At 50.2% G+C, this 26,469-nt stretch overlaps 2 protein-coding genes across 3 annotated transcripts in view; one reads left to right on the plus strand and one right to left on the minus strand.

Moving 5' to 3' along the window:
- Positions 1-530: 530 nt before the first annotated feature.
- CAMK1G (calcium/calmodulin dependent protein kinase IG) lies at positions 531-16,863 on the plus strand. Of its 2 annotated transcripts, XM_032710602.1 has the most exons (13): positions 531-760; positions 5,503-5,620; positions 8,154-8,282; positions 9,042-9,116; positions 9,782-9,920; positions 10,055-10,178; positions 10,717-10,792; positions 11,303-11,415; positions 12,678-12,756; positions 13,155-13,242; positions 14,252-14,676; positions 15,137-15,265; positions 16,256-16,863. In XM_032710602.1, the coding sequence occupies exons 2-12, from the start codon at positions 5,529-5,531 to the stop codon at positions 15,228-15,230; spliced, it is 1,434 nt and encodes a 477-aa protein (XP_032566493.1). In that variant the 5' UTR covers positions 531-760; positions 5,503-5,528; the 3' UTR covers positions 15,231-15,265; positions 16,256-16,863. The 2 variants fall into 2 exon arrangements, with proteins under 2 accessions (XP_032566493.1, XP_032566494.1); XM_032710603.1 differs by lacking the exons at positions 531-760; positions 5,503-5,620 and adding an exon at positions 6,089-6,274.
- Positions 16,864-17,145: 282 nt separating this feature from the next.
- The window catches only part of LAMB3 (laminin subunit beta 3), a 34,391-nt gene continuing 25,067 nt past the window's right edge, over positions 17,146-26,469 (minus strand). Inside the window, exons 16-24 of the mRNA XM_032710595.1 lie at positions 26,263-26,423; positions 25,082-25,290; positions 23,765-23,968; positions 22,988-23,132; positions 20,944-21,151; positions 19,846-19,987; positions 18,694-18,870; positions 18,027-18,180; positions 17,146-17,637 (exon numbers count right to left, since the gene is read on the minus strand). Of these exons, the coding sequence (XP_032566486.1) occupies positions 17,501-17,637; positions 18,027-18,180; positions 18,694-18,870; positions 19,846-19,987; positions 20,944-21,151; positions 22,988-23,132; positions 23,765-23,968; positions 25,082-25,290; positions 26,263-26,423 (1,537 nt within the window). The 3' untranslated portion in view covers positions 17,146-17,500. The remainder of the gene's footprint in view (positions 17,638-18,026; positions 18,181-18,693; positions 18,871-19,845; positions 19,988-20,943; positions 21,152-22,987; positions 23,133-23,764; positions 23,969-25,081; positions 25,291-26,262; positions 26,424-26,469) is intronic.

Below are 26,469 nucleotides of genomic sequence, written 5' to 3' on the forward strand. Positions count from 1 at the left end.
GTGGTGGGAAACCCTTGTCCTGGTGGAAAACCTTGTCCTGGTGGGAAAATCTTGTCGTGGTGGGAAACCCTTGTCCTGGTGGGAAACCCTTGTCCTGGTGGAAAACCTTGTCCTGGTGGGAAGCTCTGTCCTGGTGGGAAACCCTTGTCCTGGTGGGAAACCTTGTCCTGGTGGAAAACCTTGTCCTGGTGGGAAACCCTTGTCCTGGTGGAAAACCTTGTCCTGGTGGGAAAATCTTGTCGTGGTGGGAAACCCTTGTCCTGGTGGGAAACCCTTGTCCTGGTGGAAAACCTTGTCCTGGTGGGAAAACCTTGTCCTGGTGGGAAACCCTGCCCTGGTGGGAAAACCTTGTCCTGGTCCAGTCCCACCGGCCCCACAGAACTCCCAGCGCCACACAGAGGAAAGTGGGGTGTTTTCTAAATACCGGGAGTCATCTGTTTGATTAAGGCAAATTAAATTCGCATCCCCACCGGGGGGATATTTCACCGCTGCCGAGGAGCTGCTGCTGCTGCTGCGCCTCCTCTCCCGGCGAAGGAGGCGATTCCCGGTGGGAAGCTCTGGGGTTCCCAGGTCCCGCCGCCTCCTCCTCTCACCCCCCTCCCAGCTCGTGCTCGTGGTGATTTCCTCGCCGTCAGGTGCTGCCTGGTTACCATCCCAGCAGCTCCATCATCTCCTCCTCCTCCTCCGGGCTCTAATCCCCGCACACGGAGCCGGGCGGGAGCGGCGGCCGCCAGGAGTTGCTTTGTTGGTGCTGACTTGGGTAAGCGAAAAACATCCTTTCCTTGAGAGCCATTTGCTTTTCCTCTTCGCCTGCTCCGGGCGCTGAAGCGGAGGGGGGGGGGAATTCCTGCTAACCTGCCCTTTTTTTTAAAGATGAATTTTATCTCGGAACTCTGTGCAGGCAGAATCCTCCAGCACTCGGGTTGTATTTAGCATTTCATAGAAAGCTGCCTCTGGCATTTTACTTCCAAAGTATTCTGTGGAACCTGGAATATTTCTAATTAAAATCGAGCTTTTGCAAGTGTCCATCTTTAACTACTAAGTTAAAGCACTCAATCGATGGAGTGGAGGGGGGAATAGAAGGTGTTTGAGGTGGGTTTGTTTTTCATGGTGAGCTCGTGTTTCCAATTTCTTGTTCTTTTGTCCCTGAACACAGAGGCTGCCCTGGCACTTCATTCATTCACATGCAGATTGCTTGCTTCGGTGTATTTTTTTTTTTTTTTTAAATCAAAGCCCTTTGAGTTTGCATTCTCCTTTTTTTTTTTTATTCCTCTAAACTTCTAATTCCAAAGGCAAACCCATGAAAGCTGCATGTCTCTTCCCAACCCCTCCACATGTAACTTTGTCACGAGACTATTAATCATGCCTTACAATAATTTTGCTAATGCAGTGCATCCATTCAGAAGCAGTGGCTGCCTGCAGATGGATTTGCTACTGTGGAAGCAGAACAAATTTCCTCAGGAAATATTTAAGCAAGGTCATAATAACATTCATTACACTCTGATGTGTCGTGCTGGATCAGAGTAGAGCAGCAGCCACGTTTGTTGACTTAGGCTGTAGAGGAGCCCAAAGGTTAGACATTAATGTAAATGCTGTTTATTACTTTATATATATATATATATAAACTCATCAGAATGAAGCCCATATGCTGCTTAATTTGTTCTGATGGGGAGGAGGGAAGCTGAACAAATGAAAGCAATGTTATCTACTTCATTTTCAGCTCTAAAGGTCTTCACCTGCCTTCGTTAATGAGCTTTGCAATCTTATTATGCAACCTTAACACTCCGGTGTGATTGCACTGCCCAGAGGTGAAGGGGCAAAAGGGGCCACACAGACCCTTGTTTAGAGCAGGTGTTTGAAATAATGTGTATTTTGGCTGCACTGTGTGTGTGCATCCCACTTTTGGGGCTGGAATGCAGGGTTTGGAATGCCCCCTGAGCCGGGGGTGAGGTGCACATGGAGGGGGTGTCAGGATGGACCTGACAAGTGAAGGAGGGGCAGGGGCAGGATGGACACATCACCTGGCAGGAAAACCTGCCAGTGCCAGCACAAAGTCTCTTTGCCCACCTGTTGTTCTGTTTTCTATTCCTGTGGGAAGTAAAGTTTCTTCAAGTAAGCGAGTAAATATGATAAATCCTATTCACCCACGTGCTGTGTCCCAACAGCAAGAAAGGGATTGGAAAGGTGAGGCCCTGGCACAGGTTGCCCAGAGAAGCTGTGGCTGCCCCATCCCTGGGAGTGTCCAAGGCCAGGTTGGAGCAACCTGGGACAGTGGAAGGTGTCCCTGCCCTGATGAGATGAGTTTTAAGTTTCCTTCCACCCCAAACCATTCTGGGGTTCTGTGGTTGTTGGGCCAGAGCTTGAATAAATAACAAAGCCCAGACAACAAATACATCAAACATTGCATTCTCACCAACTTCTGTGAAGTGCAACAGGTGACTTAACCAGATTGAGAGACAAAGACAAGCTCCTGGAGCATCAAGGAAGTCACAGGTCTCTTAATCCCATAATCCCAGCTGGATTGAGAGGTTGTTGTGTCCTGCCCTGAATCCCTTTGCAAATACTTTCCCTTGTACCAAAAGAGGAACAAAAAACACTGAAAAGGATGTGATCCAACACAAGGAGGAAGGTGGGCAAGTGTTCATCACCTGAGCCCATATGGAATCCCAGGATGGTTTGGGTTGGAAGGGACCTTAAACATCCTCCACTTCCACCCCCTTCCCCCTGCCATCTGCAGCTTTACATTTGAGGTAATTCAAACCTGCCATTATTTTGCTCTCAAAACAGCACCACTCACTCCCCTTTCCTGCAGAAAGGGGAGAGGAGGCAGGAAATGACTTGCTGATGATGGCACAGAAAAACTGAGAGAGCAGGAAATCAGCTCCATGTGCTGGGAGTCAGAGCTGCTCATCCAGCCCAGCAAAGCAAATGCCACACACACACACAGAGTGACAGCAGGAGGAACTATAGGATGAGCAGATGATTCACAGGAGACTAAGGAAAACATGATACCACCTTCCTTCAGAACCAAAATCCACTTGAAAACAAGAAAGTTGTTGTTTTCCCGAGGAATTAAAGAGATTGATAAGGGAGCGGCGCTTAAATGAGCAAATATTGGGCAAATTTGACACTTGGGTGTGAATTTATAGAGGTTCCACTGTACATGGCTCCCCTGTCACCTCCCATGGGGGGGACACAGTCACCTCTGCCCAGCCCAACCTCCCCATGAGGGGCTTCTCTGCCCTGTGCCCCTCCTGGGCTGCCCCACAGAGCTCGTGCCAACCAGGATGTGCTTCCATGCACAGGAGCAGAGCCCAAAATGCCATTTGTCCCCAGGGCCAGGCTGACCTACTTGGGTTTTTTTTGTCTTTTTTCACTTCATAATCTTTGTTTGGCAGTAGGCTGGGAGAGAAATGGAGGGGTCATCTCAGCTGTACCTGTCGTTCAGCACCACCCTCCCATCACGCATTTGGTATTTATTTCAAGTGGATAAAACTCACCTTTCACCACCAGCTGAATGGCTCTGCCAGAAAATTCTCTTTTCGTGATATTCCACATCTGTAGATTAGGGATGGGTGGGTGACTGCAAAGAAAACATCATTTAGGGGCTGAAAATAATTGGCAGGAAGGTTTCTACTAGTTGATCAGCATTGTTGTGAAGGACTTTTGACCTTCACTGATTCCAAACAACAAGATAAGGCTGGTTTTTATGGGGAGTTGTATTTTTAGGAGTTACCCATGCATCAGAAAACAGAAGGTAAATAAAGGCCAAGTGCATGTGGCCTTTGGTGATTTTATGGACTGAAGCCTTCAACTGTTTACAATGGAGTCAATTTTGTTTTCAATAATGTTAAATTAACCTTTAAAAATTGTGTCAAGGAGCTGAAAACCCCGAAAACGTGCTAATTAAGGAGATAAAGTAGGTTCAGGAGGAATTCAATACCTAAACTGCCTGTCATGACAAAAGATCCTTCAGCTTTTTCTCTGCTTTAATACTTCTGCCTTTCCCAAACGTTTATTTATCCGTGAAAGCTTCTGCTTTGTCTTCTGAAGGCTCAGCTGTGTCCCACAGCTTTTGGGCAGCCCTTCCTGCTCTGGGAAGTGGGATGCTCCATGTCCCAGGGGATGCTCCATGTCCCAGGGGATGCTCCATGTCCCAAGGGATGCTCCATGTCCCAGGGGATGCTCCATGTCCCAGGGGATGCTCCCCATGCCCAGGGTGCTGCTGGCAGCCCCCCAAGCCCCTGCTGCCTGGAGATATTTTCAGTGCATTTCTTTAACATCCTGATAGTGAGGACAAGCTACTTTAACATGTATTTTTTTTTTCTAGTCTCAGGGGCTTCTTTCTCACCTTCCAGTCCTTAGCCCTGATCTCATTTGGGGTGCTTAGAGGTTTGTGTAACCTTTCACACCTCCCGGCCCTTGTTCAAGCTCTAATTCTCCCTGTGCTCCCCATGCCCACAGCCCCCCTGGGTTCCAGCAGAGCTGCCTGGCCTGGCTCTGAAGAGATTAGAGCTGGGGGGGATTGGGACATCCCCAAGGTCACACTGCCACGAGCAGCAGCGAGGGTTTCAGGCATGGGGATCACCCAGAGCCTGCACTCACACAGGTTTGCTGCAGTTACACCCTCCAGTGCTGGTGACACACACCTGAACACCTCTTGCAGAGCTGGGGTGGCTCCAGGAAGCTGCATTTTTGGTGGGCTGCTCCCACCACCGCTCTCAGGGCACTCAGAGCTGGGCTCCCCTTCGTGGCATCACAGAGGAGAGGGGAAGGTTGTGACTCAGAGCAGAGGCAATCTGTCAGTGAACAAAAAACCAGAGATGTCAGCAGCACAAACTGTGTGAGACACACCAACAAAAGGTTTTCTATCAAATCCCCTCCCTGCTGTCGTGATCTCTTCAAACTATTTATTATTTGAGCAATAAAACTGTTCAGCCATCACCCACCCCCATCACTGCTTGCACATAACTCAAAATCCATCAAGTTGGGGATGTTTCAGTTAAAATTAGCCACTGTTCAGCAGGGCTTTTTTAGCCACTAAATGTGAAGCACAATGTAAACATTTGTATTTGCCAACATGCTCTAAATGAGTACAGTGACAAGAGAGAATTACCATATGGTCACCAGCTCCTCCCCAGCTGATCCACTCTTCCATCCCTTGCAGTGGGACATAACATCAGGGACACGGGCAGCACCAACAGTTCATGGAATCACAGGAGGTTTGGGGCTGGAAGGGACCTTAAAGATCATTTTGTTCCACTCCCTGCCATGGGCAGGGACACCTTCTACTAAACCAGGTTGCTCCAATCTGGCCTTGGACACTTCCAGGGGTGGGGCAAGCTGTGAGCAGCAAGAGCAGCACAAAATTTCCCGTGCTTGAAAAGTCAGATTCCTCTGGCCCAGCAACCCCCACCCACAGCATCCTGAATCCAGCCTGTTCTTCATGTGAGCCCAAGCCATGGCAGTCACCTCTCCTCCTCCTCCTCCTCTTCCTCACAGCGTTCCCTGCTTCCACTCTGGAGGAGATGGGTCGCAAGGAAGAGGATGACAGCAGCTCCTGGAAGAAGCAGACGAGCAACATCCGAAAAACCTTCATTTTCATGGAGGCCCTGGGATCGTGAGTACCACAGCTGCTCCCAGGGCAGGGAACCCTCCAGATCCCACCTTCCCAGCCCAGGGCAGTGACTCCCTTGCTGGCACTGGCTCCCTCTGAGACAGCCCCTAGTCTCAGGTGAGGGTGGGTGCCCATCCTGCTGCAGGGATGCTGCTGGTGCTCTGATTCATGGCTCATGTGTGCCACGAAGCACCAAAACAGCTCCTTCCCCCCCAGCCCCAGGCACAGCTCCAGTTCCACTCTGCCCTTCCCTCCATCCCCTCTAAGACTGCAGGAAACCTTAGCTGAATAAGTTCTAGGTCCATTGCTGCTGAGGAATATCACAACAAGTCATATATTTAGCTCAGAAACCCTGACTCAGTCGGGGGATGAAACAAAAACAAGGATGTTGGAGTCGTACAATCCCTCCCTGTGAGTTCACAGCTTCATTTGCCTATTCATGGGGATGAGACAAGAAAACATTTCCAAGGTGGTGGAGGAGGAATTGAATTACCTCCATCAGCATGTTCTGTCATGGAAAAACGTTCTGTGACTTCAGAGCCCACAACAAAGCTCCCAAAAAACAGCCACACCAGAGCTGGGTGACGTTTTGATTGCGTCCCTCAGCAGCCCCAGAAATTAGTTAAATTATCCAGCAGCTTTCACTAAAGGAATGAGGTTAGAAAGAGCTTTGTTCTCTCCTAGCCAACTTGTTGATTCATCATTTTTTAATAAGGGGCATAATTATTATAAACTGTTTGGGACAGATATATAGAACAGATGCCCCAGCAGCTGATTTGTAGGTTGTTCATTTCCTACTATTACATTAATAGGAAAATTTAGCATTAGAAATTGAGATTTTTTTTCCACATGCACTACTTCAGCTAGCTGAAGAATTGAAATGAAGATCTGGGGCCTAAAACTGCCTCAAAACTTGTTATCACCTTCCAGCACCACGCCCAGCTGCATTAGGGACCCTACAAGGATGTGCCTGCCTATCCCCCAGGAGCTCTCAGGGATGTGAAAGGCATATCCATGAAACAGCCTGCACAGTTTATGTGGCTAAAGGGGCAAAAATGTGTAAAATGTGAGGAAAGTCCCAACACCACCTGCTTTTTGGGCCAGAAGAGAGAAGACAGTTACATATAATTTACTAAGTGAGATTAAGAGTTTATCTGTTGGGATGGCTTCCCAAAAATCTATGGTTGCTTTTTTTTTTGTTCAAGGGGTTTTTTTGGGTGATTTGGGTTTTTATTTCCCTTGCTATGGACCAGTCCTGGCACAGCAAGTCCTCAGGGTCTTGCACAGGCATTCCTTGTAAGTGGATTACAGGGGACACAGGACTTGTGCCCTGGTTTATTGGGTTTGCTGCACCACCATCCCCACCCAAAGGTGCTTTCACATCACTCACCTCCCTCTCCTTGCAGGGCTTTGCAGGCTCAGGGGCAAGTTCCATTTAATGGCCATCAATTAATCTGTTGCTCATTTGATGAGGATTATTGAGGACTGACCTGGCAAAATGTGCACTGTCACTACCCTGAGCCACGTGCTCAGCTCCCTGAGACAAACCTTTAACAGGATTGGGAGCTTTAGGCATGTTATAAATACCTGCTCAGGGTTGCCCTGGGCTGACCCCTGCCCAGGGGGGGACAGGACACTCACTGTCACTTTGTCACTAAGGGTGCACAGGTATTTGCAGGCTCTGCAGGCAGGAAAACGCAGCAGATGCTGAAGTAAAATACGAACTCATATGTAACTGATAAATAACCCTATTATTTTGCATTTTAGACATACAGAGGGTTGGGTGATAACACCCAAACTGCAACATCACTGGGCTGCTTCCACTCAGCTTTCTCAGTCCTCAGGGCAGTGCTGAGCAGGGGAAGGGCAGGAATACCTAAAGACTGGGGGGGTTTTGAAGAAACGTGATTTTAGAGTGGAATTTGGCCCCATTAGAGCAGAGGCTGTTGAGATCTTCCCACAGGGGTTTAACCCCAGTGAGCACCCAAGCTCCAGACTGCTCCATTCTCAGGAAGGTTATGGATACAGCCCCTCCCTGAGCTTGTGCTTAGCCCAGGAAAATCCCCCCAGTCCCAAGGGATTCCAGTGCAAAGGTTCCTTGAAAGGCAGAGAGCTGTGAGCCCAGGGATGTGCTGCAAACCCTGTTTGCCCTCTTACTGGAGCTCAAGTTCACCCACAGCCAGGCCCCTGCAGGACTAAAACACTTCAGTATCTTCCCAGGCAGTCCTGAAGAAGCTGCTTTAATTTCATCCTTTTTTTGCCCACTGCCTCAAAACAGCTTCATGGCCAACTATGCAAAAATAACCTTTTCTCTACGGAGAAAACTTGGGGGTTTATCTCCATATTGCATAATCCTACCTTGGATATCCTGAGTTTGGGGCTGCTGGAGACACAGTTGTAGCTTTATAATCAGCTTCCACTTGGAGTTAAATTACTCCCATGTTGTTTTTTCTTGCTATTCCTTCTCTCTGTAAGTGCCCTCCCAGTTCCCAGCAGCAGCTTCTACTGAAACACAACTTCTCCTCCTCTTCTGCAGAGGTGCCTTCTCAGAAGTTTTCCTGGTGAAGCAGAAAAGCACTGGCAAGCTCTTTGCTCTGAAATGCATCAAGAAGTCTCCCCTCACCAGGGACAGCAGCTTGGAGAACGAAATAGCAGTGCTAAAAAAGTGAGTGGTGTTGTGGTGTAAAGTAGAACAAACGTCCTTCCCTAAGATCACAGAATATTTAGGGTTGGAAGGGACCTCTGGAGATCATTTGTCCAACCCCCAAGAAAAGAAGTGTGGCTCTACAGGAAGAATAATATGAGGAAATTACTATTTATTTTTAAAGAATATATAAATATCACTGTGAATCAGGAAATTAGTAAAGTTTCTTCTCTCATTCCTCGGCTGGGTTTGTAACCTCAACACAGCCACACTGCCCCAGAGCTGGGGAAGGAAATCATGGAGTGGTTTGGGATGGGAAGGGACCTTAAAGCTCAGAGTCTCTGTCTCCTGGTAAGCTAAAAGTAACATTTGAAGAGCTTCCCATGGGCAGGGACAGCTTCCACTAGAGCAGGTTGCTCCAAGCCCTGTCCAACCTGGCCTTGGACACTTCCAGGGATGGGGTATAACAGAAATAAATTAAGCAGAGCAGCAGACAGGGAAAAGGGAACCAGAGCAGATGCTTTTGCAGCCCAAGGAAATCTCCTGCTGTAGGGGTTTAAAAACAAAGGGTCTGATCCCCAACTGTTGGTGCCTGGTGCTCATAAAAGAATTGGTAGGGGCATCAATGGTCCTCTGCCACTCAGGGGAAGGGAGATCAGCCACAAAACACCCCAGTGGACTTTCACTGGTGATTAAAGCAGGATGACTGTTGGGTTTTCCACTTCAAAAACCATTTGTTTCCTCACCAGGTTCGTTTCTGACCCACCTTTATCTTTGCAGGATAAAGCACGAAAACATCGTGACTTTAGAAGATATTTATGAGAGCACAACCCACTTCTACCTGGTCATGCAGCTGTAAGTATGAGCAGAGCCACTTCTTTGTGGGCCACAGAGGAACCACAAAGACTGGCAGGACCAGGGTGGTGCCTCATATTTCCCACTGGAGCCCCTCACAGGGACCATTCAAACCCCCCTCACTGCGAGGGCTGCGTGGTTGGAACCAACCTGGACACTTCTCCTGCTGCCTTGGCCCACCCCTCGTTTTAGCAGCAAGTTTTCTAAACCATGATTTGGAGCTATTTATGCAAATTAATTCATCACAGTTTAGCAGGGCAGAGACAGAAGTATTTCTAATTAAAGCTGTGCAGGGTTTCTAGAAATGAATATGGGCACCGTGTCAGCAGCAGAGAAAGTGCTGTGAGCACCCAAATCTGAGCAAGTTTAGCTAAAGGAAGCAAAAAACTATATCCATTCTGTGGTGGAGCCTGGAGTAGGGCTGGATAGCTGTGGCTCAGTCCTACCAGGACTTGGGTAAAGTTTCCCCTGGTTTACCAGCACTCCTTACAGGAGCATCCATCAGCTCAGCCTCACAAAAACTGCTGCCCAAGGAATGGTTCTGCTGTAGGTGGAGTTGTGAAAGGACCAGAAAGTCAGCTTGCCTAACCACAAAAGCATGATTAATTTTGTTTAATTTTTTTTTTTCCCCAGTCGTTTTCTTTCTGAATTGCCTTTTCCCACAGGGTGTCTGGGGGAGAGCTCTTCGATCGAATTTTGGAGCGAGGTGTTTACACCGAGAAAGATGCAAGTCTGGTGATCCACCAGGTGCTGACAGCAGTGAAGTACCTGCATGAGAATGGGATAGTTCACCGAGACCTCAAGGTGAGACCTGGCCCTCAGCAGCATCTCAAGGAGCTGCCCTGGCTGCCAATCCACCTGCTCTGCCCCAGGGCTTCCTGCTCTCCCTTTGCCATTTTTTGTGCCACAGATTTCAACCTCTGACCGCTCTTTCACAGCCTGAAAACCTTCTTTACCTGACTCCCGAAGAGAACTCCAAAATCATGATCACGGATTTCGGCTTGTCTAAAATGGAGCAGAACGGCATCATGTCCACGGCCTGTGGGACTCCAGGATATGTGGGTAAGCCAAGGATCAGGAATGGGCTTGTGCTGGTGGATTGCCTGGAAAAAAAGGCCGTGCATTGCCTAGAAAAAAGGGAAAAAAAATAAATACATAATTATGTTGATAACAACACGCTGCTCGCAAATGCACTGCACGGACCACGTACAGGCTGGATTAAAAGTGAGTGTGGAATCTCAGCATGCTTAAAAATGCAAAGAAAAGGATAATTTTAGGAGCTCTATATTTATTGAATTATCATAAAAATAATTGAAATGCAATGGGGTTGTGTTAAATGCCCACCAGCCTGCACTGCCTGGACCCACAGCTCCCTGGTCAAACCTCAGGGTACAGGCAGAGCTTGTCCGTGGTTCTTTCTATCTAATGGCATAAAATAGATACAAATAGCACAGACCAATTTAGCTGGTAAATGCTGCTGTTAGCAGCTGATCTCTGCACTGGCACCTCAGAGGCCAAGTGTACCAGGAACTCCTGCTTTTCCCAGTATTGGAGAACTCATTATTGCTCAGAATTCCCACGTGGTTTTGCTGTTCCGCAGCCCCCGAGGTCCTCGCCCAGAAGCCCTACAGCAAAGCCGTGGACTGCTGGTCCATTGGAGTCATCACTTATATCCTGTGAGTAGCAGCAAGCAGCATCCCACTTGTTTTTCCATGAGTTTCCCAGCTCCTCAGTGCTCACCCACCTCGGTGGAGCAGCAGCGTGAGCGGGGGCGATGCCGGACCTGCCGTTCCCGTGTGGAGCACAGGTTCAGCAGGCACAGAAATGAAAAGCATGTGGGTAACCAAGTACAGGAGAGGAGATGAAAAGAATCCCATTTTCTCCCTTATCTGCCTCATCCTATGCTTTGTTTTTTTACCCGTTGCCTACAAATACCATTCAATCTTCCCTGGTACTTTTTGTTTCCTCCCACACCACTCAGCTCTGTACCAGCTGTGGCTTTGTCCTCTCGCTGCTGCAGTGAAGTTTTTAACTCTTTCCTGCAGCTTTGCTGATCCACTCAGCAGTGAGGGACAGGTGGATGGGCAGAGAAACCTCCTCTGTCACTCCTCACTCGTGTTGCTGGAGGAGCCTGTGCTGATGGGGGTGGTGGCATTGAAGACCTCTGGCTTTCTGCTCTGTTCCAGGCTCTGTGGGTATCCCCCTTTCTATGAAGAGACTGAATCCAAACTGTTTGAAAAGATTAAGGAAGGCTACTATGAGTTTGAGTCTCCGTTTTGGGACGATATCTCCGAGTCAGGTAAAGCTCTGGTGCTGGGAAACTCCATGTTCCCTCCCAGCAACTTCAATCCCAAACTCTGTAACCGTGAGCCTGCACCCCCAAAACACCCAGTGCTTGACTTGGGAGGGATGGGGAAGGATGAAGCCATGAACTGAGTCACCCTGATTTTCACAAGTGGATTAGTGAGCTCAGATTTCCCTTGGAAGTGTTCAAGGCCAGGAGAAATCCTTCCCTGTGAGGGGGATGAGGCCCTGGCACAGGTTGCCCAGAGAAGTTGTGGTTACCTCATCCCTGGGAGTGCCCAAGGCCAGACTGGACAGGGCTTGGAGCAACCTGGGCTAGTGGAAGGTGTCCCTGCTTGTGGCAGGGGAATGGAATTATGTTTTCTTTATGGTCCTTTCCAACCCAAACCATTCTATGATTCTGTAAGAAGGGGAAATCAAGGAGCTTTTCCCCTTTATTTTCTATGGGTTTTTTTTCTTTTTTTTCCCCCTTGTTTTCCTTCCCATCAAGTGTCAGCCACCACTGGGCCCTTCCACCAGACCAACCTACTCATGGAGCTCACCTGTACACAGCCCACCATATCCAGCATCTTCACAGCATATTTTAAACATCAGTCTTTTACACATACAAACAAAACTAGCAGGGGGTTTGTTAGGATTTAATAACAAACACTGCAATCCTTCCTGCTTAAAAAAAAAAAAAATGAAAGGAAAAAGAAATGGGACTGATGTAAGTGCTCTTTAGGGCAACTCCTAAATCCACCCAGTTTACTCTTTAATGGCTTTTAGAATTATTTTTTCTAGCTGAATAGTCCAACTCAATTCACATAATCTGAGTGTTTAGTACATCTCCAGTTAATATATTTTCATCTGGAGCCCTTTACTACAAACATGTCCCTTTAATGGAGTTATCAGAGAATTGTTAAGGTTGGAAAAGACCTCCAAGATCATCAAGTCCAACCTTCGACCGAATCCCACCACGCCCACTAAACCACATTGCAAAGGGCCACATCTACTCGTTTTCTGAACACTTCCAGGGATGGTGACTCCACCACTTCCCTGCACAGCCTCTTCCAATGCTTGTCCACTCTTTCAGTGAAGAATTTTTTTTCCTTATATCCAACCTGAACCTCCCCTGGTGCAACAAACACCTTCTCCTCAGGGCTGACCTCTGTGACATTTATCCACCGTATTTCCCACGCCCCATTAGGATCGTGCCTTGGAAGAAGGAGAACATAACCTTTTCCCTCTGCTTTTTTTTCCCCCCCTCCCAAACAGCCAAGGATTTCATCAGACATTTGCTGGAGAAGAACCCAGCTGTGAGGTTTACCTGTGAAGAAGCCCTGAGGCACCCGTGGTGAGTGGACAATTCACCAGCCCCCTGTCCCTCTCCACGTGCTCCATGGAAGCTGAGAACAGGGGGGTCTCCCCACCCCATTATTAACATCACCATCTGCCTCCACGTGGCCCTGGGTGTTCCTTTTTTTTTTTCATGTCCAAAGAAAGAAAATGATGAATAATTAAAGATGCCATTTGTGCATAACTGCCTCCGTAAACAGCGGCAAAGCCGAAATCCCACCCTGAGCTCTCCCAGGCTTTGAAGTGTGTGTTTGCACTGCATTCCTGTTGCTGTTTTTCCTTTGGGTTTAATTATTGCTGATTGAACGTAGAAAGCAGTGAGTTGCTTCCAGAGTGTGGAATGCCTTACAAATGCCATCTGCCTACGAGCCCGTTTTCTTCTCTTCCCATCTGCAGGATTAATGGAAATACAGCCCTTCACCGTGACATCTACCCATCTGTCAGTGCTCAGATTCAGAAGAACTTTGCAAAGAGCAAATGGAGGGTAAGTCATTGCTGCTGGGAGCCCAGAGCCATTTCCCCAACAAAGCCCAGTTGCTGTCGTGCAGCAATAAGCGAGGCTTCAGCTGCGTGGGTAAGCACCAAAAAACTGGGATCCTCCACACCTGTATCCTCCAAATTTTAAATTGTGTGCAGTTATTGTTTATTGGGTGTTTGGAGCAGTATTTCCTGCTGCAAAAAGTACTGGTAAATTCACCACAAACATCATGCTGTAGTAGCCTCACCACGAAAGCAAAGGGGAGGGGGAAAGGATCATAAAATCACAGAATGGTTTGGGTTGGAAGGGGTTGGGTTAGAGCTCATCCAACCCCACCCCCTGCCATGGGCAGGGACACCTTCCTCTATCCCAGGTTGCTCCAAGCCCTGTCCAACTTGGCCTTGGACACTTCCAGGGCTGGGGCAGCCACAGCTTCTCTGGGCAACCTGTGCCAGGGCCTCCTCACTCTCCCAGGGAGGAATTTCTTCTCAATATCTAACCTAAATTTCCCCTCTTTCAATTTGAACCCGCTGCTCCTTGTCCCCTCACTTACTGCCTTTATACCAAGGGAGTGAAATTGGAGCTCCATCAGCAGATTTTTTTGGGAGCTTAATTCAGCTTTCCCTCCTTCCAGCCTTGAAGATAAATTAGTACTTCAGTTTACATCAAGAGTTTTAGCCAGTTTAGCTGGAGAGAGGGATGCCAGAGGCACCATGTGCACGACAGCATTTTAAACAGCTACATTCACAGCTCAGCTCTAGTCTCCATCTCACACTGCTGGGTAATTTACAGCTGTTCCTACACCCTCCTCACGTGGAAGCAGTTGTAAACTCCAAAAGCATCAGCAGTTTGTGGAAAACGTGGTGTTTATGCACGTATCACCTACCACACATTTTGCAAACAGCGCTGACCCACCCAGTGCCGCGCAGTCGTCACCTCGGGGGGACAGTCTGTCTGTCCCACCCAGCCTGGCACCACCAGGGGCTCACCAGGGTGGTTTTGTCTCCTTCCCCAGCAAGCCTTCAACGCCGCAGCCGTCGTTCACCACATGAAGAAGCTCCACATGAGCGGCCACGCGGCGGCCGAGAGCCCCACGCCCGCCACGCCCGGCCCGGGGGCCTCCACGCCCAGCACGCCCTTGGTGGCCACCCCGCCAGCAGCTCCGAGCGAAGACAAGGACACACCACTCCCTGAGGTCCCCACGCAGGGCTGTGCAAACCCTCAGCTGGAGCAAGACACGGGAATGGGAGAGGAGGAGCTGGGAAGCCACCCGGAGAACGGAGCGTTGCCCGCGGGCAGCAGCCTGGTGCTGCCGGACAACAACCACAGCCCTCCAGGCAGAACCTCCTGTGGCTGCAGCCCGGCCTGTGTGGGGCACGAGAAGACAAAGACATCCTTCTGCTCCGAGCCGGTGCTGCTTAAAAAACCTTCCAAGTCCCAGTAGGTATCCAAGCCGTTAGACAGAACTTCCAGCACGTTATATGGGAATAACCACCTCCTGGAAGGGGTCGCCTGGCACGTGGGTTGCCAGGTGGAGGTAGAAAGGGAATGAGCAAATGCTTTGGCGGGCTGGAAGCTGTGCCCAGCCAAGTGCCTGCTGTGTGTGTGTGAGCACAGGGTGAGGCAGGTGCCAGGACTGCGGGCACAGCTCGCTCCGAGCCGAGGCTCTGCTGCCTCCCACCACGGGCTGGAGCACATTTGTTCTCCAGTAACTGAACTGCCCAGTGATCAAAGCTGCTGGTGCAGAGTGACCAGACCCTACCTCTGCTGCACTCTTAGCTCCTGGCACTGATGTTCTGTATATTAACAACACAATTTCAATTCCCCCCCCAGAACGATTGTAAATGTTGCTGTTTCTCTCTTTTCTTCTTTCTGTTCCAACTGTTCCGTTCCCAACCAGTCATTTCAAAACAGAAGTTCTTGTTCCAATGAAGACCAGTAAACACTCCTCTCACTGTGGCACTGGGCAAACTGGAGTTTGTTTGATCATGTGATGGAGGCAGCTGCTGGGCTCTCCACATCACCAGTGGTAAGTGCTCTGCAATCCAATCACCAGCTGCTTTTAATTAATCCCATTAGGGCATGAAAAAGGGAAAGGCACAACTAGCAAAGTGACTGTGCATGAAAAAAATGAACTCACCCTTTTTTTGCAACGGAAAAAGCCTTTAAACTAAAGCACCTTTCAGGAATGAATCATCTCTCAGCTTCCATTAAGGCCAGTCCAGTGACTCTGAATCCAACTTCTGCATTACAACAGGGTTGCCCAGGAACACGGGAGAGGAAGCCAAGCATGGGCTTGTCATATCAAGCTCTACAATTATTCCAAGCTACTCACTGGGAAACACACTGATCCAAACAACTCTGGCAGCTGGGATTGGGGTTTTTCAGCTGTGACCATGAGCAAAGGGCTGACAAGAGGCTGCTGGTCCAGGGCTGGGAACAGCCAGGATGTCTCTGTAGCCTGAAGGGCCATTCCCTTTCCCAGATTTGGTCCAGGCAGGTCTGAGTGTCTTTGTCAGCAGAGAGCAGAGCATGGAAATGCTCAGTTTTTAGGCGAGCAGCGTAAAATAATGAAAGTTTCATCCTGTTTGACCCTGGCTTGGATAAATTCTGTTATCACATGGTATGTGAGCAGTAAGAAGCACTGCTATTAGATCCTGCACTAAAGAATGCTCCCCAAAGGTGAGCACCTGCTGGCAGAGCTCTCCTCAAAAGCTGCATCAAGTGAGCTCCCCCCTCTCATCTCCTGTGCCAGTCTCTGCTGATGAGACTGTGTGAACAGGACTGCAAGGTACAAAGGATTAACAGCACAGACAAATGCGTGTCAGATCCACTGTAGGCTCCAAGAAGGTTCATTCCAATGATCAGTCATGTAATAACCCATTATAACTAAGCACACAAAGGGATCTAAGCTGCTCCTAAACCCCTGTGCTACTGCTCATTAACAGCACATTCTGCAGGCAGCAGTCTAGTGAAACAAAGTTCAATCCTCAGCTGAGATTCTCTCTCTCTCTTGCAGAAACAGAAAGGGCTGGTTTACTCTTTTCTGCACTTCAAAGCCAGACATCACCAGTGCAAGCAAGAAAGGAGGCTGTGTCCCACCAGCAGCTCTCACAGAGCAGTGACCAGCTGGGGACAGCAGCACAAGTCCCAGGAATCCATCACTGCAGTGACCTCGGGGTGTTTCTGGATCATTAGAGCTGGGAGAAGGCAAGGGAAAGGCTGAGGGTCCTGCTGGCATATCCAGTGTATATTATCCATATGGCATTGCTCATGCTACAGGCTTTTGTTTTCCTGTTTAGTTGTCCAAGGCATAAGTGCACTGCACAACATCAACCCTCCAAACCAAAGCCATGCAGAGCTTTACCCAGTGGCAGGGCAGTTATTTTTACAATCTTCACCCTCTCCACTCGTTGAGGTTTGGTTAGTCCCAGGCTTTGGGAGTTCAGCATCTCCCAGCTGCCCACTCAGGCTGCTCAGCTCCCACCACAGCCATAAGAGGAGAGAGAACCTGCTAGAAACCTCCCTGTGTCTGATGAGAACACAGCAAGGTCTGAATCCCCTGCTTTCCGAGCCTGTAATTGCACAATAAATACTTGCTTAATAAAGCTGGGTTTTGTTTTGTAAGCTGCCTCTTGGTTATTCATAGAAACCTGATGTGGAAATGGTCTGTCAGGTCCCTCCTAAAACATTCCCTGTGCATCCACAGACCTGCTCCCACTGGTGTTTTCTGGCAAAGTGTTACAACACGGGCAGATTGTGATAGAAAATCAAACAAGACACTTCAGTTGTGCAGAGGGAGATAAAATTCTCCATTTTGGCAATCTGGTTATTTGAAGAAAGATCTCTGATGGAAGCACTGAAGCCATGGCAAATTCGAAGGATTAAAAAAAAACTATTTAAAAAGAACCCACGTGGCAGTTTTAATTTGAACAGTGAAATTCAGCTTAAAGAGCTTGAATTGGCTAAAACAAGAAAAAACATTTCTTGGTTTATAAACCCCTCTGGAAATAACACCCTGGGGATGTTTTTATTTGTCATGGGAGGCTGATGTCTCTCCCTTTTTTTCCTCCAACCACTGAGCAGCTTTGGCCAGTCCAACCTTCTCCATGGGGTTGCTCCTTTGGTCCAGTGCAGCTCTTTTCCAGGGGTACAGAAACTTAATTTGCTAAAAATAGAGATACTGAGCCGGAAAATGGGAATAAATACAGCAGTCAGTGTCTGCAGAGGAGGCAGGCAGTGCCTCTGGAGTGTGGTGGCTCTCTCAGGAGCAGCTGTCATAGTAGGAGACTTTCTTTTTGATGGCATCTCGGATCTTTCCCACCTGCTCCTCCAGCCCCGACAGCCTGGACCACTTGGACATCAAAGCCTTGTTGCTCTCCTGGATTTCTGTCTCTAAAGCTGAGAAGAGAGGGCAGGGAAGGGTTATGTGGTGGTTGGGCTGAGCCTCCTTCCTGCACATCTTGGGTGGGGTGGGAAAAACCAATGTCCTGCATTCCCTCTTCTCTCCCTCCAAACAACCCCACAACAGTGGGGAATGCTTAAAAAGGGAAGTAAATATGTGGAGGAAAACAGGGCCCCCCTGGCACTGCAGGCAGGGATTCCCTTCTATGGTGGCCCCCTGGAAAATTCCAAATTTATGGGCACAGCACCATCAGATACAGCCCAAATCCCACCACCACACTGCCAAAAGTACGTTGTCTTCCTCATAATTTCTTTCCCTCACACCGTGGGAGCCCAAAGCTGTTCCCCAGTGCATGAGATTGTTACATTGAGTTCATAAGTCTTACTTTCCATCCTGAGCATGATGCCCAAGGTTTCCTCAAAGAGAGCCCGTGCCTCCTGGCCTATGCTCTGCACTCTGCTGCCCTGCTCTCCCAGTGCTGGGCTCTGCTCCATCCTGCTCTTCAGCTCAGAGTACATTTGCTTCACTTGTTCAAAAGCCTGGGGAAAAGCAAATAAACAGTGCAAGTAGGATCACTCAAATGGGCTGTGGAGAAGGGGTTTTTCCAGTGTTGAATCCTGTTTAAATGTTAAATGGATATTGCACTGGAGCTTTGTCCTTGATATCATGCAAACGTGTCACAGTCTCTACTGATGAGGTTGTATGAACAGGGCTGGGATTAACAGACACAGGATTAACAGAAGAGACAAATGCAAGTCAGACCTACTAGAGCTCCAAAAACCTCCATTTGTGATGCACTCAAAGACTGACTGACAGCTCAACGAGCTGCTCTGCCTCAGGCAGGACGAAGAGCAGAAATAAGTTTCCAGCAAAGGGCATCAGGACTGAGACAGATCCTGTAAAAACTCAGCGGCGGGATAGACACCGCGGCTGATTCACAAGCACACGAGCCGTGACCCGAACGGGAAAACTCGCTCGTCTCATCTACAGCCACAGCTGGCTGGGCTGGCCAGGGAGGGGGGCACAGCCGTGGCATTGCCCCGGGGTGGTACCTGCTGGGCACTGCTGGCCTGCTGTGCCGCCGTCTCGGCCGTGTGCCGCGTGTCCGTGGCCCGCAGGCGGTTCTGGTTGGCCCCGCGCTGCAGCCGCTCGAGCCGCTGCCCCAGCCCGTCCAGCTGCGCCCCGATGGCAGCCACGTTCTCCTGGGCTGGCCCAAGGACGGCCTCGATCTGGAAGGTGACAAGGAAGCCACGTTCAGCCCCAGCTCCTCGGGGTTTTCCCCTCGGTGCAGGGACCGGCTGCGACGGTTCGCTGGTTCAAACTGCGGGATTCCCCGGGCAAAGGTGGGGTGGCACCAGCGATTTCTGTCCACACAGGGGTTGGTGCTGGGTGTGTCTGGTGTGTTTGATTCCACTTGTGATATATAAGTAATCGTGATCCGTGAAACAGATGGGTGATGACGTCAAAATAAAACAAACGGATTGTAAAACTTAATTACACCCCCATAAAGAAATAAAACAGACCCTCACAAGGTCAAGAGGCCTAAAACCTCCTTACTATCCTAAGAATGAAATATAGTAGAACTTTAAATCTTTAGGTGCCTGTTTGTCCAAGAATACATGAATTATGACTGGTTGTAGAGATAACCCTTTTAGCTTCAGCTGTAAGAAAACCCATCTATTAAATACTTAGCAAAAACCTGTAGAATGTATATGTATATGATATAATTAATATGCATGAAGTAGCTAAGATAAATACTAAATGTACCCTGTAGGAAGGGTGTGCAGATTTGGGAAACTGGTCCCATTTTTGTCACCCAGTTGGCTGCTTGCTTTTACCATATAATAAACTATTATTCGAAACTTATAGAAACTCGAGACTTTGTTTATCACACACTTTAGGTCACCTACAGTGCCTTAACCACCTCACCTGGCTCTGTCTTGGAATGATGACAGCAGAAACACAAACCAGGCCTTGTGTTCTGTCTGTGCTGTGCTCCCTGTGCAGCCAAGAGTCCAGCAGGGACCGCGACTGGAGTGTGGAGAATCACACCAGCGAGGCACATTTCTACAGCCAAAGCTTCCCTGGATCCCACTTCCCTGCTGCTCTGGCTCAGGACTCCAAAAGTGGCCTCCACAAGGACTCTGCATTTCCAAAGGAGTGGTGAGCAGGGCGCAGGAGCGTTGCTGGGAGGCATCACTCACCTCATCAACGCGCTCCCGGATGAAGCGAAGGGAAGAGCCCGAGCCCCTGATGGCTCCCTGGGCCTCCAGGAGCATCGTGTTTGCTCGCTGCAGGTTCCCCACCACCTCCTCCACGTTGCCCTCCACAGCGTTTGCCCGGTTCCTGGGGAAATGTGGGAAAGCAGGACTGAGTGTGGGTAACTGCAGAGGTAAAATGAGGAAGCTTGAGAAGCAAGAGAGGATTGCTACTGAGAATGTTGTAATCTCCCTCCCCCCAAAAACCACAGAGCCACACATCTGGACTCCTGCAGGTTTCCTCTTAGAGAAGTCTCAGTTCCACTTCATAGCCCCAGGCAGAGGAGACAAACTGAGAAGGGGAGAGAAACCCCTTCCTTCAGACTGGTCAGAAACATTTATTTTGTAAATGGTGCATGAAAAAGTATCGAAGGGAAAGTAATAACCACTGAACCAGCTTCAATGAATACTTTTCTGCTCACAGTGGGACTGTTCAGCCTGGGTGGCAGAGCTCTCCATAGAAAACCAGACTCCCCTGTCTCATCACTTCCAGCAGGTTAAGCAGGTGTCAGACACTGTCAAGGAGTTTACAGACTCATCCCATTAACCTTCTCGCTGGGATATTGCTGCAAGTCAACACGTGACAAAGCAGATGCTCCAAATTTGCAAGGACACCCTGTAATTACTTTTTAAGGGACCATGGAATAATCCTCCCAACTTTCACCCAGAAAACAAATAGCCCATTTAATCTCCTCGTGCTCTCTTGTGCAATTGGGATGCAGGTCACCAATATCAAGCAGCACCAGGGCAACCCTGTCATCTCCCAACACAGAGATAAGAGAAAAGCCTCCATTATTCAGGTGAAGCCCTTCTTGTTCTGGTATCTACAACAGGATCTGTTCTTGGCAGCCAGATTTATTTGCACTGGGACCCCAGGGAGGTGTCTAGAGATTGCAGACTCATTCTGGATGGACACAGAATACCACGGCCTGGAACTTCAGATTGTGCAAGTCAGCACAGCTCAGGCAGAGCGAGATTTCAACCCAGCTGAGAACCACCACGTTCACCCCCTCAGCTGCCAAAGGCCCTTGAACCCCAACCCACCTGGCTTGTTCTGCCTCCTGCTGAAGCTGCTTGGCCTTGGCAATGTCCTCGGCTGTCTGGGCAAGGATGTCCTTGGGGCACTGCAGCTGAGTGGCCAAGTTCTGGATCTCAGTCATTTTTCTCAGGACTGCGGCAGCGTCCGTGGGGAGACGCAGGGAGAGGACTGACTCACTGATTTCCTGGATGGCAGCAGGATCCGTGTCCTTGTCTGCAGAGCAGACAGACAGACAGCATTAGGAAGGGGAGAGGAGAAGGTGGGAGTGCAAATGCAAGGGAGGAGGAGGGCAGCCAGCCAGCCTTTCATGCTCTCACACACTCAGTCTCCTCATTCCAGACACCTGCCACCATCCACCCTGAGTTCATCTCCTTGAATTCAATGTACTCCTCATTTCCCTTTCAGGAAAGGGCTGCAATGATACCTTTAATTTGGCAATGAGAACACCATGGCTAAACCCAGAGCACAGGCAGGCAGATCTCACTGAGCAGATGAGGGTGTGTTTCAAGACAAGCCCTTTTTTACTTCACAAATAGAAGTTAATACATCAGAAGCAGGCAGAGCCCAAGGGACATTAGCCCAGCGATTAGCTGAGAAATATCTTCACTCATCATTAACCCCAGGCAGCACCAAATGACCTGATTTTCTCATTCAGCTAATGCTCATGAGGCTCATTATGTTATTACAAACAATAAGTCATTGGGTTTGTAGGACAACAAGGAGTTCTCATCTGATTAACAGTCTCCTCCAGAGAAGGGTCATCTGTCTGTCTCTGGTCAGTGAGTGTGGCCAGAAAACATCTCTGCATCGGGTCACTGCTGGCTGCAAATCCTCAGAGAACATCAGCCATGGGGACAGGTTTGTCTTCCAGCCCCAGGGATGGCACAGAGCAGGACTCAGAGGGAGCTGCTGTCTGTGCCACAAACAAAATGCCACCTCCTCCACAGCTTTCCACTTCTGCCAGCTCACAGTTCACCTTTCTAGAGGTGATATGTGAGAGCAGTGCTTGTGAGGATGTTGGAAACATCTCCACAGAGCCCCACTCACAGCAGGTCAAGGCTGTGTGGTGTCTCCTGCTCCATGGACCTCGAAAGTGGTGCCCAAATGCCTCTGTAAGGAAGCAGGCAGGGTGACAGCCCAGCAAATCAACACAGGTAAGAGCTGGGATTATTTGAGCTCCATCTGAACAGCAGGGTTAAGCCTGAGCAAGCCAATGGGCCAAACTACAATTGCTGGTGAAGTCACAGCCTTGGGTGCTGCTGCAATTTCTCTGTTTTCAGAAAACACCATCCCAGCCAACCTTGCTGCCTCAGAGGACATGTGTTACCTTTGCTACACAAACACCCAGATAAACTGGATATCCAAGAGCTTAACTGGGCTGAGCCAACCAGCTGCTTCCCTCTCCTGTGTGCTCTCATACATAACATCAGCAGGGCAGTGATTGTCCCCCTGTACTCAGCACTGGTGAGGCCACACCTCAAATCCTGTGTCCAGGCCCATCACTGCAAGAAAGACATGGAGGGGTGGGAGTGTGTCCAGACAAGGGAACGGAGCTGGGGAAGGGTCTGGACTGTCAGTCCTATGAGAAGCAGCTGAGGGAGCTGGGGGGGCTCAGCCTGGAGAAAAGGAGGCTCAGGGGGGACCTTCTCACTCTCACAACTCCCTGACAGGAGGGGGGAGCCAGGGGAAGTCAGATTCTGCTCCCAGGGAACAAGGGACAGGAGGAGAGGGAACGGCCTCAAGCCGTGCTGGGGAGGGTCAGGTTGGACATCAGGAGGAATTTTCATCATGGAAAGAGCGATCAAGCATTGGAAGGAGCTGCCCAGGGAGGTGCTGGAGTCTCCATCCCTGGAGGTGTCCAAGGAAGGACTGGCCATGGCCCTCAGTGCTCTGGGCTGGGGGACAAGGTGGGGATCAGCTCTTGGTGTCTTTTCCCACCTTAACGACTCCGCCATTCTACGATAACTCTAAAAACTAGTTTTTTCCATGCACAAACCAGCACCCCCACCCCCTCCTCCCACCCCCAGGCTTTACAGGTGGCAGAACTACCTGACAAGAAGTCTCGGACCCTCTGGATGAGCTGCCGGACGCGCCGCACGTCCCCTTCGATCTGGGTCCTGGTCACCCCCAGCTGCTCCGCCAGGCGCCGAGCGCTGCTCTGGATCTGACTCGCAGACATCTCTGTTGTTTTAATCTGCAAACAACAATGGCCCCATGGAGCCACTTCTTCTTGATCTGGAACCCCACAGCCCTGCCTCAACCCCGAGTGAACTGAGAAAGGCGCTTGGAAACGGTGCCGTTCCACGTTCTTAATGTGCCAGAGCTTTTAAGGAGTGCAAATGTTGAAGACTGAGGGTTGGACTTGCAAAGGAAGCTCTCAAAGAGGAACAGCACGATTTAGGTTTTAAAAAACACGTTTGAAATGGATTTTGAACGACTTTGAAAACTCACTTTGTCTTTGCAAGCCACAGAAAGAAGCTGCGAGAGCACGAACACATGAACTCGAGCAGAAAGCACCAAATGCTGGAGCAGAATTAGTGTTTTCCACATTCCCACTCATTTTTCCATGCTAATCCCAAACTAGGAGGAAGACAGGTTTCCTTTTGACGTTTCCAAAGCCTCTCACACCTTCAGGTCTGTGGCTTCTGTGCTGGGGGAGGCAGGAGAGAGTGTGCAGGAGGGAGTCTCCTGCTCAAAAATTCCTGAATTTCTGAAGCTGCCCCAGGGATCAAACAGAGTTTGATGTGGGGTTTTTATCACTGTCTCCACAGCTGTCCCCCCTCAAAGGGTCCGAGCAGGGGGACAGGCAGTGCTGCCCACACTCACCAGCTGTGCCGTCTCCCGGAGCCGGGTGCTCAGGCTGCCAAATTCCCTGGATGCTTCCCCAGCTGCAGCCAGGGCCCCAGTGGCCAGAGGGAAGATGCCATGGCAGGGCTGGCCAGGCCTGCAGGCAGAGCTGTTGTCCCGTGGGCAGAGCAGCCCCTCGCAGTGGCCGGGTGTGCACGTCTCCACTCGGAACCCACCACACACCTGGGGAGGGAAGAACAGCCGGGCAGGAGGGAGCTCACCTGGGCAGGAGGGAGCTCACCTGGGCAGGAGGGAGCTCACCCAGGCAGGAAGGATCTCACCTGCCTGGAGACACCCCAGTGCCCTCGGGGAGGGAACCCAGCACATCACAGGGGTCAATAGTTTGACAGCTCCTCGCCAAGGGAGCTGGGAACTGGCTGTGCTGGCACTTCAGGAGCTCTCTGTGGGCACGGGGATGGAACCTGCCCTCCCCAGTGGGGCTGTTGGCAGCACATGTGGCACAGCCCAAGGGACTGGAGGCTGTGACAGTGCTGGGGAAGGGCAGCCAGAGCTACACACAAGCACAGCAGTGCTGGATGCTCACACCTGAGCCAGCAACACCAGGTCAGCACCTCCTCCCTGCCCCAAACTGGAGCAGGAGTAGGAGCAAAGCAGGAGTTAAACCCCAGTGGCTCACAAGCATGTCTGCATGGAGCAAACATCTCAGCAAAACACCCTGTCCAACCTGTAGTTTGCTTTGAGAGAGAGAACTGGATGAGAAGCCCCTGCCCTCCTGCCTGGACACCAACAGTTTTGATTGCATGGCACCTTCTGGAGTTACCCCCCAAAAAACACACTGCAGCAGAGGCACGGGCAGACCCAGAGCCAGGCTGGTGGCTCAGGAATGTGTTGGTGGCCTGAAAAGCAGAGAGGGGAGGCTGGTGGTCTCCACAGCAACCATGCATTAGGAGACATCGAAATGGATCTCCATGGCAATAACAAAGCAGTGAAGGAGAAATAAGAGAAACCTCATCCAGAAATTAAGTGGGTCTTTGAGATACAAGAACCGACACATGTGAGAGTCCCTGGAGGAAAAAACACGTGGCTGGGAGGGGGTGGTGGGCAACGTTTTGGTATCAGTGATGCCCAGGCAGAGGATGCTCAGCCAATTCTCCACTGATGCCCACAGCAGCAGGTTGCTTTGATGCCATTTCTGAGCCTGTCCTGCCCTGCTGAACTCTTTGAGGAAAGACACACAACTGCAGGATGAGATTTTTGCCTCCTGAGCAATTCCAGGCCTTCTGAAAACCAGGTAAACACAGCTGGGAGGTCAGAAAACCACTTTGCATCTTTTACCTTGTTTATGACAGGGGTCAGGTTGGGGGATGAGGCCATCTCTCCCTGCAGGGTGAGCAGCCTGGAGCTGGTCCCTGCCAGCCCCCCCTCCAGCCCCGCGGCGCTCCTGCGGCTCTCCCGGGACTCAGCCAGCAGCCCAGAGGCACTGGTGGCCACTCTGCTGGCATTGCTGGATGTCTGGTAAGCAGATCGGATGGTCTTGAAGGCTCCTGCAGGAATCAAACCCCAAAATGACACAAAATGACTCATAAATGCAGCGCAGCTACCTCGGGGAAGGCACTGACTCTGCCCTGCCGGTGGATGTGTGCAGGGAGGAGCGGGATGGAGCCGGAGTGATTAGTCACCAAGGCACCACCAAAACGCTGCTTTTATTTCCAGATGCTTTTCAGCCATTCCTCTGGTGAGCTAGAGGTCTCCTGAAGGACTGAGCTCCCAGCTGGGGCTAAAAGATTAAAAGAAAACTGAAGCAAGATGACGTGCACGTGCTGACCCTGGGCTTTGGTGGGGGCAGGACAGTTTTCAGAGCCTTCTCCCTGGTTCCTGAGCAGCCCCACCATTCCTGGAAAGAAGGTGGTCAGAACATGGAGCTCTGAGCCCTGCATGGATGGGGAGGTGCAGAGTGAATCTGTCCCAGCAGTGGCCACTCACCACAGCTGGCACATCCCCAGCCAGCTGAGCATGGAGGGGACAGGAATGAGACCCTGGGAGAGCAGGAACTGTAGCAGGATCTCATGGCAGCCAAACCCAGCATTGTCACAGGGCTTAATTAGCTCTTCTCCCCAGTGCCTGGCAGCAGCCTGGCTCTCCTCCCCACCCCTCCAACTCTCCCATCTGTGCACAACCTTCATTATCAGCTGCCTCACGGGTTTAGGGTTGCTCTCCCAGCAGGGTCTCCCCCCTTCCCACTGCTCCCCAGCAGTGGAGCTTGTGCTGGTGGGGAGCAGGGACACAGAGTGAGCTGCCCAGCCCCAAAAGACTGGAGCATACACCTCAGTGGTGTGAAATCCCAGGTCATGGACCAGAGACTGGGTGGAGGGAGATCTATGTGCTGCTCCAAAGCTGAGAGTGGGTTAAAAACTCCATTACTCTTTCACATGGCCAGTGGGAAACCACCAGGCATGGTCACATTGAGGTAAATTAATAGCTGCAAATTAAGAGGTATTAAAGCTGCAGATCTGTACCTGACAGGTCCGTGCTGAGGCTGGTTTCAAACTGGGTCTTCTTGCTCTGATACTGGGAGTTAGTGAGCAACAGGCTGCTGTTGAGGGCTTCCAGCTCCCTCGAGAGGGAGGCCGTGTCATCCAGGAAACGAAAGTCAGGATTTATGCCTCGGACTTGCTCCCTGGGAGAGAGGAAAACAGAAAATGTGAGTTCAAGTAAAGGGCAAA

The sequence above is a fragment of the Chiroxiphia lanceolata genome, chromosome 25 (assembly GCF_009829145.1).
Source record: "Chiroxiphia lanceolata isolate bChiLan1 chromosome 25, bChiLan1.pri, whole genome shotgun sequence".
Lineage (NCBI taxonomy): Eukaryota > Metazoa > Chordata > Aves > Passeriformes > Pipridae > Chiroxiphia > Chiroxiphia lanceolata.